The sequence below is a fragment of the Sinocyclocheilus rhinocerous genome, unplaced genomic scaffold (assembly GCF_001515625.1).
Source record: "Sinocyclocheilus rhinocerous isolate Xijiao unplaced genomic scaffold, SAMN03320098_v1.1 scaffold574, whole genome shotgun sequence".
NCBI lineage: Eukaryota > Metazoa > Chordata > Actinopteri > Cypriniformes > Cyprinidae > Sinocyclocheilus > Sinocyclocheilus rhinocerous.
In genome coordinates, this window is record NW_015659919.1 from 1,076,779 (window position 1) to 1,095,045 (window position 18,267).

Genomic DNA, 18,267 nt, shown 5'->3' on the forward strand with positions numbered 1-18,267 from the left:
CTTAAAATCACTTGTTTTTAAACCGCAATGCTTAAAAACACATGCAAGCGATAGGTTTTTGTGACCATGTACCACAGCAACGTCACGCTGAGTGTGTTACTGCGATAGAGACAATAGAGCTCCAGACGTCACGTGACCCATTCTGTTTACACCACCATGCTGGCAGGCAGGGACAGCCGTGAGCGAATATGAAATGAATGGCACCAGCATGAGTTTCAAGGCAACAGAGTTCACTGCTTACTTTAATTCAAAAGACATAGACCTGTACATAGCAAAACTTAATAGATTAAGCATAACAGATCCCTATAAATGCCCCCATGGTGCTTTTAACGTGTAGCCTATCAATAAAGGAACGGATAGATTTCCTGACCTGCAGTATCCTGATATATACAACTACCTCATCAACTTTCCCTTGTCCTACTCCAGAGATTCTTTAATTAAAAGCCTACAAAAGCCTGGAGGGGTACAAATGGACGCAATCTAATTTTGTGATGAATATTAAACTTTGGAGTCTGAAATCTTACCCGTTTAATCCCAAATTTTGTGTTGGTTATCATGTTTTATTGCAGTGAACCATTTTAGTCGTCTATCGAGATCCTTAGGAATACAATAAAATGATTTCCCCTTTGCTTTATGGGACAATCGTGTGTATATATATATATATATAATATGGGCTGCTTTTGGTGCTTGACACTTTTTTTTTTATTGGTCATTTTGTGTTAATTGTGAAGCGGGAGCGACCAGCCAGCAGCCTTTCTGGATTCTGCAGCCTTTCTCAAACAGTTATGTTCAGCATTTTCTGATTTACTTAACGAATACTGTGTGAGGGGGCAAGAAACGGGCCAAGGGGGGTCACGTACGGGACACATAAATTAAGCCTAATATACGGGACGGGACGGTTGGCAACCCTAGCTGTCCCCTGCCTGTTCTGGCATCCTGGCTCACAGCATGTCCACCATGTTGAAATAGTAAGGTTTGTAAGGTCTAAATAGTCTGTCGATACCAATGCTCTAGCTCTCTCCTGATTGCCTGCCAAAATGGTGGAGTTTAGAGTGCGTGACGTCAACCTCCAAAGCTCTATAGTCCAAAATCTCTAGCAGTTGACAAATTTCTACCGTTTAATCATGTCTACCGGTATATCGCCACCCCTAATTTTACCTCAGTCTGATAATTAAGTAATGTTTGTAAGTGCAGCACTGCTTTGTTTACAGGGGTAGCCACTGTATTTCTGCTGTTCCATAAGTACCACCATTTTGTTCAGACCAATTATATATAATATAAATGGTCATTTATTAGGTTGAATGTGAGGATTACCATTTTATAATAGTTTTTGTTCTCTCAAAACTATTTTGTTTCTTTTCTTTTGTATTTTTTTTTTTTTATACAGTTTAGGATATTCCCATTGATTACCATGAGCATTGTTGTTGTTTCAAAAGATTGTTGTTACCGTTAACCTTTATTCTAATATAAGAATCTCTAAAAATGATTTCAACTGTTGATTCCAAGAAATTTACCCCATCACCTTTTTCACCAATGCTGTTTTTGTTACACAGCAACACACATCTCCGTATCTCTGATGATTGTCTGAATTTTCTCTCGTTAGGTGGAACTTGCCAAACCCTGAAACCTTTGCCCTGCAGAATGCTGACTCAACCAACTTCTACATCACTGAAAAGGTTAAATGCAAAAGCTCAAAAAGAAGCTGTATTGCTAAGCTCAATAATTAAAAAAATGCCTCATACCAGTGCATAACAATGCCTCTTTTCCTCTTCTTTTTTTTTTTTCACAGAATCGCAACAACATCAAAAACGGCTCCATTCTGCGGCTTACTACGTCAGCTGTGAGTAGCACATTTGAGTTTATATATGTATTTTTGGCAACTCTAAAGGTTCTATCAGCAGGAGGGACCTGCTTTTATCCTCTGAAGCCCTGCCCCGTCCAGCTGGGGCCTGTAATTCTTCAGATGTGAGGGGTGATAGGTTACATTACCAAAGCTTCCTAAAGTGTCAGCAGCTGAGAAACATTCTTGCGTGACCTGTGAAGGCGTAAATGTGCCCAGCGGTCATTATTTTCTCTCTGCCGGTTACGGATTGGCTCTTTGTTATAAAAATTTTTATCGTTTTGAAGCCGCATTATATTAGAATGAATATTTCATTCAGAAACTGCTGTTCATATGACCCATCTGAATTTGCGGCTTGGGAATGATGATATTTAAAGCTGATGTCTGTGACATTTGAAACCGTCCCCTCTAGCATAATGACAACAATGACTGTTTCTCTTCCTGTGATGTTCTGCACCAGCCGCTACTGATATTTAACATTCATCAGTGCTCGGTACAGTTTCAATAGGTTTCACAGAAGAAAGCAATTCTGTAGTGCTCATGATGAAGCATATGTTTATAATGCTGTGTTCGGTTACATTAGTGCAGTCAAAGTGCTTTTTTAAGGTGATCAAAGCAAGTTTAGTTTGAAGAGAAGAGAGATGGAAATCAGATTACAGTTGTTACAAAAAGTATTTGGAATTTTCATCAATTTTCAAGTCACTCCATTAATTAATGTCATTGGTTTGATATTTTGCATATAATGCAATTGTCATCTGTAAACAAATTATGCTTTTTTAAAATGTTTGTCATTTAAATCAGATCATTTAAAATAATGTAAGTCTTGTCGAATGTGGTCAGAAAAGATTATCACTGAAAACTAATTTTAATGCCACTTCTGCATTGCCCTTAACACAGTGATTGCAATTAAATAAAACTAAAACCATTAAAAAATCTATATTTTATTTCAGTTAAAGTTTATTTTATTTTTTTATTTTTATTTTGTTTAGTAGTTGCTAAAGCAACGTTTTTCATTTTTCATTAAGTTTAGCTTGATGTACTAAAATAACTGAAATAAAAAGTAATAAAAAATAGTTTTTATTAATATTTTTATTTTTGTTTATTATGCTATATAGACATTTTTAAAAAATAAATAAAAATGACAAAAAACACAACAAAATGACAAAATATTAACCAAATTAAAAATGTATGTAAAAATGAAGATATTAAAGTAAAAACTCGTACAAAATATGAATGAAAACTAATCTTTCATCTTTTATTGTCATATAAGTGTGTTAAGTATCCAAATACTTTTTGGGGCCACTGCAAATGCAGAAATTTATAATACATAAACTAACTTTTCATTCATTTGAATATAACTTGGAGAATAGTTTATATTTAGTCATCTGCATTGAAATGATTAAATAAAATAAAAAAACATTAACTAACACAATGGCATGATTAATACTTTCTAATGAGGGAATGATTGTGGATTCAGCAAGGCAGTAATTTAGAGAAGTGCAGTTTCGCCTTCTTCCTTGAGTTGTGTGACTAAAAGTCCTGACCTCCTACATGACGATCTGTCACACTCTCATTTACACGCCTCTTCTGTGGCCATGGTAACAGGCCCAGATGGCCCAGCAGCTGCATGAGCGCATCCAGTCGTCCAGCATGGACATGAAGCTGGACGCTCTGAAGGATCTGGCCAACTCTTCACGAGACATCACCTTTGCTCAGGAGTTCATCAACCTCGACGGCATCTCGCTGCTCACACAGATGGTGGAGAGTGGCACAGAGTAAGTAACTGTTTGTTCCTCTGGCTGCTTTTCCTTCTATCTCTCTGTTACCATTACAGTGCTCTTGATATTCACTCATTTATGTGTCCTCTTAGCAGGGCTTAAGCTATTCAAACCTGAATAAAAACACAGCCAGTGACTTGCACTTGCCTATTCAGATTTCTCTGAAGGAGACTTCAAATCCCAATAAACTAAACTGGTAGATAAACATAATCTACCATTTGGTCAGTAAGATTTATTTATTGATTTTTTTTTTTCAAGAAATTGATACTTTTATTCAGCAAACACATTTATAAGGTTACAAAATATTTCTATGTAAATAAATGCTGTTCTTTGGAACTTTTTATTCATCAAGAATGCTGAAAACAAATTATAGTTGCCGACAAATGTTTTCAACATTGGTAATAAGAAATGTAAGCAATGATTTCTGAAGGATCATGGGGCACTGAAGACTGGAGTAACTTCTTAACGGTAGTGTAGTTTTCTCAGAGAGAACAAAAACAACAACAACAATTTGGCATTGATAATATATAATGGCTTTAAACGCAACCCAGCGACACACCTTCCTAAAAAAATTTAATAAAAAAATCACTTGCCCTAAAACACAAAACACAATGTGCCATGTAACACAATACAATGTCTTCTTAATCACAACCCAACGTTGTGGCTTCAAACCAAACACAACAAAGTGCAAGGTCCTCAATCACAACACAAGTAACAATGTGCCCTCAAATACAAAACATGCTTTTAATCACATCAAAACACAACAGTGGGCCCACAAACACAATGAAACACAACTGTCCTTAAACACTTAGATGTCCTTTAATGTCTTTAAACACAACATGCTCACAGAAACAACACTGTTTGTTGCACTTTGTTGTGGTGTTGTTTTGAGGCCAGTGTTATGTTGTGTCTGACAGCATGTGCTGTTGTGTTTGATCACACTTTGTTGTTTTTGGAGACTTTGGAGTGTTATGTTGTGATTTAAAACCTGATTGAGAGCGCATGTTGTGATTGAGGACACTTTGTAGTGTTTTTTGATGCTGCAATCACAGCACAAACAATGCACCTTCCAACTCAATCACATCAGAGATGCACCATCCAAATAAACTGCAAATATTTTATATCAGACACAGGTCTATTAATAATAAATGAAGTGTATACAATTCACTCCCTCCTCCAGTCTCCTCTGTGATATAAAGCAGCCGTGTGGCTTGACCATCTCAGTTGAAGGTTAAAGCAGACATAGACTATCTGCTGAGCTGGTGCTTTTTCAACTCCTATACGGACGGTCCCATGAGGAGGCCGAGCTCTGCCAGCAGACACAAACCGCCTTAGTAGAGAGACAGAGTACAGAAACATAGAGGGAGAAAACTGGGACTGGAAAAACTCACTTACAGGCTGAGTCAAGGAATAATAATGCATTAAAGAAACACAAACGAGGCTAGGAGGAAACAGTATAGGGAAGCTGTAGGGAAGAAATTGTTTTAGGAAAGACAAGGTTGTCTATCAAACTGAATGTTTCCTCTCCAACTGGTGAACTTCACAGACTTATGCCTTTGTTTTCCGTTACATGCTAACCTAATTATGCCTGTCCTTTCTTCATTTGTCAAGGTCGTACTACTCGATGGCTCTTTTCACACTTCACGTAGTTGTGGAAGAATATTTATCTGAATTGCCTAATACATTAATTTTCTTGCTTGAGCAGAAGTGATTTCCCTCTGGTTCTTTGCCGGTTGAGTGAAATTAGGCTGCCGTTGGGATGTTGGTTTTACTTCACTGAATCAATAGCTGCGTTTTTACTTATCGGAACTCTGCGCCGCCAGCCGAGGTGTTTCAACATTTTGGTACACTGGAGAGCTGACCATGGAAATCATTTCCATGGGTATGTTTTATATAAAGCAGCTCTGTGTCAACAGCTCCTGACCTCAAAGAGCCTATGTGTGGGTTTCTATGCAGTCCTTTCATACCGTTAAGAATCCAAGTGGACACGCACATGCACACAAATACACACTGTCTCACATTCTTGCCATGAATTCCTGTTAGCCACTGACCAGGCGATGATTATTCAAAAGACTTAAGCATGACAGCACTCTTGAGGGTATGGAGCAAGTACTCTGACAACATGGGGCATGAATGGTGCAAACTGTTAGTGGTGTAGTAGCTCCCTCTACTGGTCATGTGCTGCTGTAGCACTCTGTGAAAAAAGTGTAGCACTCAATGAAAAAAAAAGTTTTTAAAATGTGATTGAATTTTGGTCATAATTGTAACCAGCATAGCTACATAATTGAAATTTGCACAGTTGATCGATAAGATCCAACTAGAACTTGAAAACACTAAAGTTTGTTGCTTCACATTAAGTGAAGCAAAGTCAATGCATTCAATTGTAGTGTATTGTTAAAAAGTGTTAAAAAGCAATGCCTGGTATTATTTATTGCATGTTAGGTATCCATAATTAATCATTTATTTTGCCTGGATTGGTGCATATATTGTTTTATTTATTGCATTTATTAATGGTGTATTCATGGTTTGCTTTATATTTTCAATAGGAGTCTTCTATTCCCAATAAACTACACGTGTAGATAGACATAAACTACTGTTCAAATTTTAAGGTCAGTAAGATAATTTTTTTCATAAATTAATACTTTTAATCAGCAAGGACATTTATAAGGTTAATATTTCTATATAAATAAATGTTGCTATCTTGAACTTTCTATTAATCATGAATCCTGAAAACAATGTATATCACAGTTTCCACAAAAATACAAAGATGCATTACTGTTTTCAACATTGATAATAATAAGAAATGCTTCTTGAACAGCAATTTAGCATTTTAGAATGATTTCTGAATACACCATGAATAAATGCATTAAATAACACAATATATTTCTTTGTTTTTACGGTACTTTCTTATCCTTCACTTAATATATCAGTACTTTGAAATCTGCGATTTTATAATCAGTTACAGTGTGTGTTCAAAAATGAGGCTTTGCTGTTTTTTCCACAGGTGTACCACTTACATTTGTACAAGTGTGCAAGCATATGAACGAGCAATATTATAAAAAAAAAAATTCTTGAACAGCAATCTGAAAAACACAGATTGACAATCCAAAAACACATCTCTTCCATCTGTAGTTGACCCTCTAACACTAGCACTCTCTATTATAATTCTATTCTTTAAAGAAAAACTTGCCCCTTTTAGACTTGCACTCTATTCATTTACTAACTGCTTGTTTTCTTAAAAAAAAAAAAACTAACACTAGCTTCTCTAATTTTTTTGTATTCTATCTATTTGTTTTATTTTTATCTGTTATACAATTAACAAAAGCAAAAAAGGCCTCTAACACTAGCTTGCTCTATTCTTTTTCTATTCTATCTGTTTTCTTTTTATTATATAATTTGTTTAAAAGCCTGCTATGTGAACTATGTTAAGCTAACGTCTCAGGTTACTTATGTAACCATGGTTCCCTAAATAGGAAACATCGCTGTGAAAAACATTTTAAGCACCTTTATTTTTAAGAGTGTAACTGAGACTTGTTATAGCACTTGCATATCATTGCTCTTTTGTTGATTTTGATTGCTTCCATTGTCCTCATTTGTAAGTCGATTTGGATAAAAGCGTCTGCTAAATGACTAAATGTAAATGTAAAAAAATTAATAAAAAATAGACTCTGTAAACAATATACATCAGCCTTTTGACAAGTTCTACATGTTTTGTTGAATTTTTACATGTCATCTTCCAAGGGGGAAACAATCCTGATCATGTGACTATTTACGCCAGCCATGTAAAAGTTTTTATAAGACAGTCTGCACTTTCGTTTGTAGTTGACAACTGCATAAAATACATAAACATCCCATTCAATCTGTAGACCAGGGGTCACCAAACTTGTTCCTGGAGGGCCAGTGTCCTGCAGAGTTTAGCTCCGACCCTAATCAAACACACCTGAACCAGCTAATCAAGGTCTTGTTTGGTATACTTGAAACTTCAAGGCAGGCATGTTGAGGCAAGTTGGAGCTAAACTCTGCAGGACAGCGGCCCTCCAGGACTGAGTGTGGTGACCCCTGCTGTAGACCAAATGACACTATCACATTATTAGAAAAAAAGGTACAAAAGCTGTCACTGGGGTGCTATATTTTCAAAAGGTACACCTTTTGTCAGTGTTTTGGACTTGGTTTTTCTTGTGTTACCCCTGTCTTTGTTCCTGGTTTTCCATATATGGTCTTTTCCCTGTTCTTGTTTAGTTTAATGATGATTTCTGGCACCTGTGTTTGTTAATTATCCTGTGTATTTAAGTTCCTGTTTGTTCCTTCCTTGCTGTCGGGTCAACTCGTTGAGTTTGTGCGTTTGCTTCAGTTTTTATGTTGGAATCTCCCCTGTGTTTTGTCAATAAAGACTGTTTGAGCTATTTCATGCCTCCTGCGTGCTACCTGCATAGACACATCGTGACAGATGACCTGACAAAAACAGAACAGTAAGCGGCGCCCCCTCTCCCCTTGTTTGTTTTCCGTTTTTTGAAAAGTTTTTTGTTTCCTGTTTGTTTCTCCCCGCGATGATGGAAATAGCTGCTTGGCTCTCCGCCTTAGCCCGCCGAGATCTCCCCTTCTTCGAGTACGCCTGGGAATTCTGCGGGCTCGCCACGGCGACGGCATTGGATGACACCACTATCAATTCTCTGTTCTGGCTCGGTGCCAACTACCATCGCCCCGTGGACCTCCCAGACACCAGGGACTATGCTGGAGGGAAGGGATCTTCTGATGTCTGGGGAGTGTCCGGGTCCAAGCCAGAACCAGCCCACCATCAAGGCCGCCGCCCATTCCTCAGTCAAGCCCGCCAGCCGCGGCATTCTCAAGCCCGCCGGCCGCACCAATGTCCTCTAACCAAAGGAGGAGGATGAGGAGAAAAAGACTGTCCTCTGCCCTCATCCTAGCCCCAGAGCTCGCTCCAGTGCGGGCATCAGTTCCAGAGTTTAGCCCACGGAGGGCTCAAGTCCCTGAATCCAGCCCAGAGTGGGCTCCAGTCCCCGAGTGTAGCCCAATGAGGGTTCCTGTTCCCGAGTTTAGCCCACAGAGGGTCCTAGTCCCCGAGTTTAGCCCAGAGAGGGCTCCTGTCCCAGAGTTTAGCCCAGAGAAGGCCCCAGTCCCCGAGTTTAGCCAGAGAGGGTTCCAGTTCCCGAGTTTAGCCCAGAGAGGGCTCCAGCCCCCGAGTTTAGCCCAGAGAGGGCTCCAGTCCCCGAGTCTAGCACAGAAAGGGCTCCATTTCCCACGTCCATCCCAAGGAGGGCTCCAGTCCCCAAGTCAAGCCCTGGGAGTTAGGCCTACGGAGGGCCGCTAAAGACTATATTCTTTAGGGGGGTCCATCCGTGGAGGCCGGGCCGAGTGCCGAGGCCAGGCTCCCCGAGCTCCCTGCTCTGCCATGGCCTCCTGAACTGTCTGCTCCGCCATGGCCTCCTAAGATCCCTGCTCCACCATGGCCTCCTGAGCTCCCTGCTCCGCCATGGCTCCTTGGACTGCCTGTCCCGCCATGGCCCCCTGAGCTCCCTGATCCACCCTGGATGTCTCCTGTGTCTCCGTCCTGTACCAGCCTCCAGGGCGCCCACACCCCCTCCCCGGTGGATATGTTACGGCGCGGGACGCGCCTCCCGGGAGGGGGGAGTTATGTCAGTGTTTTGGACTTGGTTTTTCTTGTGTTACCCCTGTCTTTGTTTCTGGTTTTCCATATATGGATCTCGTTTAGTTTAATGATGATTCCTGGCACCTGTGTTTGTTAATTATCCTGTGTATTTAAGTTCCTGTTTGTTCCTTCCTTGCTGTTGGGTCAACTCGTTGAGTTTGTGCGTTTGCTTCCGTTTCTATGTTGGAATCTACCCTGTGTTTCGTCAATAAAGACTGCGTGAGCTATTTCATGCCTCCTGCGTGCTACCTGCATAGACACATCGTGACACCTTTGTACCTTATTTACATTTATACACTGAACAAAATTATAAACGCAACACTTTTGTTTTTGCCCCCATTTTTCATGAGCTGAACTCAAAGATCTAAGACTTTTTTCAAAATCTGTGGCATTGTGCTGTGTGATAAAACTGCACCTTTTAGAGTGGCCTTTTATTGTGGCCAGCCTAAGGCACACCTGTGCAATAATCATGCTGTCTAATCAGCATCTTGATATGCCACACCTGTGAGGTGGATGGATTATCTCGGCAAAGGAGAAGTGCTCACCAACACAGATTTAGACAGATTTGTGAACAATATTTGAGAGAAATAGGCCTTTTGTGTACATAGAAAAAGTCTTAGATCTTTGAGTTCAGCTCATGAAAAATGGGGGCAAAAACAAAAGTGTTGCGTTTATAATTTTGTTCAGTGTATATTAGTACCTAAATGGTACATATTTGTAGTTTTTGAAAATGTACCGGCCCAGTGAAAGCTTTTGTACCTTGTTTTTCTGAGAGTGTATGGTCCCAAATGTAACCTATGAGATTAAGTAGGTTTTAAAAGTACAGTGCAAGTCATTGGTTCCGAAATGATACAGCAAACATGCAATGTGCCTCAGCTTTAATGACCAAACATGATGAGTCATATCTGTGTATTAAGCCCAATGTCTAAGCCCTGCTGACAGGACCATGAGAGGAAACAAGAGCCACGTTTGAGTCGTAAATGAATGCAATATAATACATGACGATTTGTAATGGATACTTTTGATAATCCTTCACACTTGCTCATAACCACCACAGGGAGTAAAGCACATGTCGTGCATTAAATGCGTGTAAAGGCAGTGTGTGTGTGTGTATGTGTGTGTGTGTTTGCAGTCTTCTCCCAGTGTTCTGCTTTGCATGCTTTGTGTCTCTCAGAAAGGGTTTTTAATGTTCAGCTATGTGTTTCTCTCAGCTCATGCCTCACTGGATGTTTAAGATGTTCTGTATTTTGCTTTAAACCTTAACAATGGGTTTTCCACAGATTTTCCTAATGTAATTGTCATAATGGGTTCAGAAAGGAATATTTGGACCCTGACTGTGTGTTTCTGTCTCCCTGACGTCAAAGTTTTTAAATCTTTTCAGACGGTATCAGAAACTGCAGAAGATTATGAAGCCCTGGTAAGCCCCTCCCCTCGAGCTGGATAACCCCCCTGTCACTTACCCTCTAATCTCCGGGCCGAGTCTCTGCATGATCGGGCTCTGGCCTCAGTGCTCAAAACCAATCAAAGCGATGGGAACACGTGGCAACTGCTGCAGTCACTACACCATTTTTCTGATGATTTTATGGTTTTATTTGGATATTATTTCCATGTAACCAAATCATCTTTCTTTCTTTTGCATGTGGTATTGGGCAACATTGGTGCTTTAGGGGGAACTTTGCACTAACCTTTGGGAAACTCTTTTTCTTCCATTTATCGACAAGATTATGTGCTCACATTACCATGATTGTAACCCCCACCATTCCTCTTAAAGTTTATCAAAACCCTGCTTGTTGCTTAAAGTCCTGTTGCCCAGGATCCCTCTAAAATGGTTGGTTGTCATAAACAACCCGTGACCTCAGCTAAACTCATGTCACATTTCATGTACATTACATTTACTCAACATTCAATATCCCTTTGTGAGATTTCATCATCTCTCAATGTCACCATGGTAATTATTTGTAGGGTTTTGCCCAATTCCAGCTGCAAATATTTCCTGCTCCCAGTGGTACATTTATAAGTTGCAACTAATGTCTTTTATTATGAGGTCTAACTTGCGCTGTATTAACTCCCTGCTACCCTCAAATACTCAACACTAAGCTCAATGCAGGCAACTTTATTATGTCTTTTCTGTTTCATATCTAGGGCTCTGCCTTTTATGTTCTTTAGAAAATGTTATTATTTGTATTTATGTTTTTGTAACTCGAGACGTCTTGGCCTGAAGTGTTTTTTGTATTTATTAAAATCAAAATTTTATTCCAATTATTATTATTATTATTATTGCTCAAAAGCTGTATTTTTTGTTATGTTGTAAGTTTTACCTTTCGTTCCACTTGTATTTTTATGATGAGAATAATGAAAAGGCATGAACTGAGGTATTTGTGACGATAGGGGGCAGTGTTATTCATTTTAAAGCCAAAAATCTTAACCTAGAAAGCTGTAGCACATACTGAGGATTTGGAAATAAGATTTTATAGACGCTAGCTGATTTAATTGAGGTCTGATTTACTCAAAACTCTGGAGTAATTAAGTCTTATTACTTAAAGGAATATTTGAGTTTTAATACAAATTACGCTATTATCGACAGCATCAGTGACATGCTTGTATGATAGTAGCTTTGCCCAGTAGAGTTACTTTTTCCCCCCCATCAAATTAAGGTACAAAATTATTTTCTGTGCAATCACAGCATGCTGTTTATTGAAATTAAACATCATTTACTTACTCCCATGTTGTTCCAAAATTTGATGACTTTTTTTTGTGGAACATAAAAAATATATATATTTTACAGAATTGTGTTCACCACTGTTCTTATTGTTAGCTGAAAATTTTGTTATTTGAAAGCTGTAATAAATTTTAAACATTAGGAAAACTTAATAATAGAAATGTTGCTTTGAAAATAAACTGAAATAAGTTGAATTACTAAAATTACTATAACTAAAACTGCAATTAAAGCAAATTAAAGCTGTATAGAAATATTTAAAACAACCAAAAACTAATAAAAATACCCAAAGCACAAAAATAAAACAAAATATAAAAAAGCTATCTATTAATAAAATGTATTAATAAAATTAAAGTGTAAAAATAAAATATTACAAGTAAATAAATAGTGCTAAAATTGCAGTTCTGCAATAACAATAAAACTTGCTTGACTTGATTCGACACTGTTCCACAAAAGATAGAAAGTCATACAGGTTTAGAGCAATATGAGGGATTAAATTATCACAATTCATTTTTGGGTGTAATATGCCTTTAACTTGTATTTGACCTAAATATTCCTTTTTGAAGACTATAGCGTATTTTGTTGTATGTTCAGCCATCATAACTGTAATGTCCCAAAAACAAACTGCTGCATGATACCACTGATCATTTCTGCCAGTGTGTAATTCCACTGCTGCCAAACTCTCTGGCATTCACTGCTTTTCTGAAGGACAGGAACATCAGCTGGACTGACTCCATGTCCTCCTGTTCTTCAGCTGCACCAGTACTTGACTCTTCTCGCTCGCTATCGCTCTGTAAAGCTGAGGCTTAGCTGTTCTTTCAGTGCAGGTGAGCGGTAGAGACGTGGCTAGTGGCTGTTGTCTTGTCTTTTTTAGCTTTGGTGACCTGCTCTCCTTTACACTGACGGCCTTCGTGGAGCTCATGGACCATGGCATTGTCTCCTGGGACACCTTCTCTGTGGCCTTTATCAAGAAGGTGCGTCCACATGGGTATCGGTGGAAGTCTTTTCAGAAGTTGCCAGTTTCCATGAAATGGAAAGGGTATCAAATAGATTGCTGCAGGGATGATGTGTTTTTGTAGGCGCACTTGGACTTTGACATCACACTGGTTCCCTCAGAATACAAGTTCTGTGACCAACAAAAATGTATGATTCTTACACATTTTTGTCATCATGATAATCTTCAAAATTTAACACAGCCTTGAATTTTGAAGCCTAAAAACAAATGACAGAAGTAAAAAGCTAGACTTAAGCTGTAAAAGAGCTACACCATGGGCACAAGACTATAATGTCACTACCATTGAGTTCTGACATCTCTTTGTCTTTATTTAAATACATTTTCCCTGAAAGTTTGATGAAAGAGTGTGATTATGAACACAGCAATGCTGTAAAAGTGACTAGTAAGTAGATGAATTTACTAGTTCAGTTGTCCCAGACAACTTCGGTGGTCCCATTTAGCCACTTGTTCAAGACAAGTAAAATCTTTAAAAGTATTACTGATATATTTTATGTTGTAGAATAAAGTATGAAAGTATCTTGAGCTTGTGTTAACCACATACCTTTTTTCAGGCATTTAACCAAAATCACATTTAAAAACCAATTGACTTTGGGACAATGGAACCAGAAGTGCTAAAATGCTCATTTCTGCATTTTACATTATCCCTGCAGCACTCATTTACAAACTTATTTATTTTTATGGTATGTAATGTTTTAAAAGCTTTTAACAATACATGCACATATAAATTACATACAGATGTTAAAGAGTTGTGACTAAGTTGATGCTTCTGAAGAAAAAAAAAAACTTTGATCATTAAAAATGGGTGTTTAAAAATCTCACAATACACTGAACTGCACAATGTTCATATTCTATTTTGATGGCACTCTAGATTTGAAACATTCAGTGTCCAGATTTCTGTGCATGCTTTTTAACCAATCAAAGCCACTCTCACTTCATCCTCAGATTGCCAGTTATGTGTGTAAATCTGCCATGGACACTGCTGTACTCCAGAGGTCTCTAGCCATCCTGGAATCAATGGTGCTCAACAGTCAAGATCTCTACCAGAAGGTGGCTCAAGAAATCACTATTGGTCAGCTCATCCCCCATCTGCAAGGGTATGGACAATTGATAGCTCTTTGCAATTGTAGTTATCAAATTGAGATTATTTAAAGGAAAAGTTGAGACAAAAATAAAAAATGTCACTTATTTATCCATATGGCATTTTAAACTTCTATTGCTTTTTTTTTTTTGTGGAACGCAACTTTAATACATTTTGAAGAATGTCCATGCTGCTTTTCTCAATTTAAAGAAAGCATATAGTGACTGCCAGAATCCAAAAATTAAAAAAATTCACCACATTATTGGACCATATAGCCGATGCAGCCAAGTGTGAATATGTACTTCTGGGCATCAAGCTTTAGGTGCTTAACAAACCTTAGTAACTATATGCTTTTGTTGTAAATGATGACAATTTTTGGTGAGTTTTACCTTTAATTGCCGCTCTTAGTTTTAGTTTTTTTCCTCTCTGGGAACAGGACGGATCAGGACATTCAGACTTACACCGTCGCAGTGATTAATGCGTTGTTCCTCAAAGCCCCTGAGGAGAAGAGACAGGTACAGCACACGCACACAAACCCATTTGCTGTTTTTTTCCCCCCATTTATTTGTTGTTGTCTGGACTAAATAATGACACTGTGTCTTCATCAGGCAAGACGTGAGAAAATGTCAACTGAATCACTTCCATGTTTGTCTAAATTTTTTTTGTTCTAACAAGCTGTGACTGTCAATAGCATCACACAACATTTTAGGCATTCAGGCAATTCTGTCCATTCATGCAGCATTTTAGTATTAGTGGGAACATAAAAATGACTTGATGCTGGAAACTTAGGACTTAGATCAAGAAGTCCACTTTGTGAAAAGTTATGCAAATTTGTCACTTAATTTGGCATAATTTTGTATTTTGTACCTGTATGAGTGTCTATTTGTGTCTTTGTAAGCATGCAATGTGTGAGTTTTTCAGCTCAGGTCAATTCCTTTCAGCCTCCACCCATATTTAATGCCTGTTATTCTTGATAGCCAATTGAGTGGAGTGGGTTAGAGAACAATCTTTAAATGAGTGGTCACATTCACCGTTATTCTGCAAATTTTACTAGGCAAAATCCAGTCATTTTAATAGGAATCCATGCAATTACGACTATCACATAAGAGCAGAATGCGGATTTCGTAACAGGTTTAAGTTCGCACAAATTTTCTGTGTTGTCCAAGAGAGAGCTTCCAAGGGAACTGTCTCTTATACATTGCTGACCTATTTTGTCTGCAAAGTTTCTCTGAAATAACATTGATGTAGTTTTGATAAACTTAAGTGAAGGGAAAATGTAAAACTAGCTAGTATTATAAGCAAAATTAGCCATATTGCTAACTCCCCTTAGACTTAGCCACTGAATTATATCACCCCTCATTCCTTCAACCATGTGCCGTTCTACAAAGATATGTCAGAAAACCCGACGCCAGCAGAACCTGAACATGCGAAATGAATGACAGACAGCGAGTCGGACAGAATCTCCAAATGTTCTGATTGGCTAACACATGCTAGCTGTTTACAGAGCCCAGGGCTGTGTGGTTTCTCAGGGCACCTATTTTTGTGATATCTGTCGGGTAGTTGGACATTTTATTGCGTGGTATTAAAAAATAGCTTACAACAGCTTTAAAGGGATAGTTCACCCAAAAATGAAAATTCTGTCATTAATTACTCACCCTCATGTCGTTTCAAACACGTAAGACCTTCGTTCATCTTCGGAACACAAATTAAGATATTTTTGATGGAATCTGAGAGCTGTCTGACCCTGCATAGACAGCAATACAACTGAAATGTTCCCAAGTCCAGAGACGTAGCAAGGAGATCTGTAAAATAATCCATGTGACATCAGGGATTCAACCGTAATTTTATGAAGCTACGAGAATACTTTTTGTGCGCAAAAGAAAAAAACAACAACTTTATTCAACAATTCGTCTCCTCCGTGTCACCCTGTAGCGCCATTTTGGAGAGTATCCGCTGGACGTAAACAGTGTATGCTGTTCTGTGTCAGCTGCGTCACATGGATACACTGTTTTCGTTCAGATCAAATCATAACAACGTAGGAAACAGATCCGGCATGACACAGCTGACAGCATACGCTGTTTACGTCCCTTAACTTAACCCTTTAAGTAAGAGAGAGTGACTTCAGAGTCACAGGGGGCTTGTGTAACTGCCTCATATCCTAAATGTCGTTTTACAGTTTCTTCAGGTCTGTTTTGCTGACCTCTCATTTCTGTTCTACTAACAAAATGCCTCTGCTTTCTCTCGCTTCTTTTCTCTTCTTTGTTTCTGTCTCATTCTCTCATTATTTCTTCCCCTCGCTGTGCTCGTAATGGTAGTTTGATGAGGACAATGTGAACATCCTTGATTGTCCTCTTACAGTAAGTGCTCTCTAGTTGAGGTAAAGCCGCTGTAGGTGATTTAACTATTTGACTGAGATGTTTCATATGTTTGTAAAGCTACACCTTTTGAAGAGGTTATTGAATATGTGTGTGTGAGTCTGTGAGAACTAAGGTGACTCAGTGTTTTGTTTGATTGTAGGAGATGGCTCACATTCTAGCACAGAAGCAGCTGCGCTCAATCATCCTCAGCGTAAGTGCACAGTATACATATTACGAAAATAGTACGAGTAGTATGGCAGTTTGCCAGTCTGAACATAAACATCTCTCTCTGGTATTGCTCTCATGTAATTGATGCAGAAAATATCAGAAATGATCATTTTCTTCAAGTCCCGGGAAAGTAGTAGTAGTGTTATTATTTGCGTAGCTTCTCTCATACATAAAATGCAGGTCAAAGTGTTGAATATAAAACAAAAGAGATGTTTTAGAAAAGGAAAGTAATATCTCCACAGCAGTTCAATGTTATCCATCTGCCTAAAATTCTCTTTCTTGTTTTTCAGAATGTGATCAGGAGTAACAAACCCATAAATGATGAAATGGCCCACCAGTTATATGTACTACAAGTTTTGACCTTTAACCTTTTGGAGGACCGCATGATGACAAAGATGGATCCTCAAGACCAGGTAAACCTCTGTCTACAGCTGTAATAACTGTTCAACTGTTCGGTCCGACTTATTATACAGCTGCTTGGCCAATAAATTAATGGACATTAAATATTGATTTCAGTTTAATTATTTTATTGGTCACACTTTATTTTAAGGTCCAATTCTTGCTATTAACAAACCATTAACTATGACTTTTGCCTCAAACTCCTAATTTGCTGCTTATTAATAGTAAGGTAGTTGTTAATTTTGGGTATCGGGTAGGATTAGGGATGTAGAATATGGTCATGCAGTATATGTGCTTTATAAGTACTAATAAACAGCCACTATGTTAATCATAGGCATGCTAATAAGAGACTAGTTAATAGTGAGAATTGGTCCCTATACTAAAGTGTTACCATTTTATTACTTTGAGAAAGAAAGAGTGATATGAGAAACATGTAGCTATTGTTGGCCTATTGTTTTGATTGAAAGATCAGAAACAAGCTGTGTAATAATAAGGTTTTGTACCTGTGTTTGTATAGGCTCAGAGGGACATCATCTTCGAGCTACGCAGGATCGCTTTTGACGTTGAGTGTGAGTCTAACAACAGTGGCAGCTTTGAGAAGCGCAAGTCCATGTACACCAGAGACTACAAAAAGCTGGGCTTCATCGTAAGTTTTCATACAAGACATTGCAATACATACACACCCACACCCACATATATATATATTTAGAGAGAGATAGATAGATAGATAGATAGATAGACAGACAGACAGTAACACTTTAGTGTGTATATATATAAAACGTTGGATTATGCAACAGACATGCAACTCATTGTCTCCATGCAGTTAATTAATAAACCATCGGTATCGGCCCTTTTCATGCTATTTCCGATATGCCGATGGCTTTAAAATAATCAAAAATCGGCCGATAAATATCGGCGGCCGATACATCGGTGCATCCCTAATACATACATACATGCATACATACATAATATATTTGCATATGGCATAGTACGGCCATATGCAAACGTGACGCTGACGCATCCAACGAGTGAAATGCCGCTCTCAGCTGTAAATTCATCATAGGTAAGTCGCAATGGCAATGCACCGGCGTTAGAGTCAAGCATAACCGCCAAGCATTAGGCCTACATTTAAGTGAAAATGAATGGCAGGTAATATGCAGCTTTTTGTTTGAAACCAGTGTAGAACAC

At 38.4% G+C, this 18,267-nt stretch overlaps 1 protein-coding gene across 6 annotated transcripts in view; it reads left to right on the top strand.

Annotated features, from left to right (window-relative positions):
* The window catches only part of LOC107724338 (engulfment and cell motility 1 (ced-12 homolog, C. elegans)), a 115,953-nt gene that overhangs the window by 54,925 nt on the left and 42,761 nt on the right, over positions 1-18,267 (top strand). For 3 of the 6 annotated variants that reach the window (XM_016533224.1, XM_016533225.1, XM_016533223.1), the window contains 11 exons: positions 1,604-1,676; positions 1,790-1,840; positions 3,446-3,615; positions 10,668-10,703; positions 12,877-12,976; positions 13,960-14,111; positions 14,532-14,610; positions 16,411-16,452; positions 16,613-16,663; positions 16,971-17,093; positions 17,597-17,725. In XM_016533224.1, coding sequence (XP_016388710.1) covers positions 1,604-1,676; positions 1,790-1,840; positions 3,446-3,615; positions 10,668-10,703; positions 12,877-12,976; positions 13,960-14,111; positions 14,532-14,610; positions 16,411-16,452; positions 16,613-16,663; positions 16,971-17,093; positions 17,597-17,725 — 1,006 coding nt within the window. The remainder of the gene's footprint in view (positions 1-1,603; positions 1,677-1,789; positions 1,841-3,445; positions 3,616-10,667; positions 10,704-12,876; positions 12,977-13,959; positions 14,112-14,531; positions 14,611-16,410; positions 16,453-16,612; positions 16,664-16,970; positions 17,094-17,596; positions 17,726-18,267) is intronic. The other 3 variants (XM_016533227.1, XM_016533226.1, XM_016533228.1) reach the window with 3 other exon arrangements.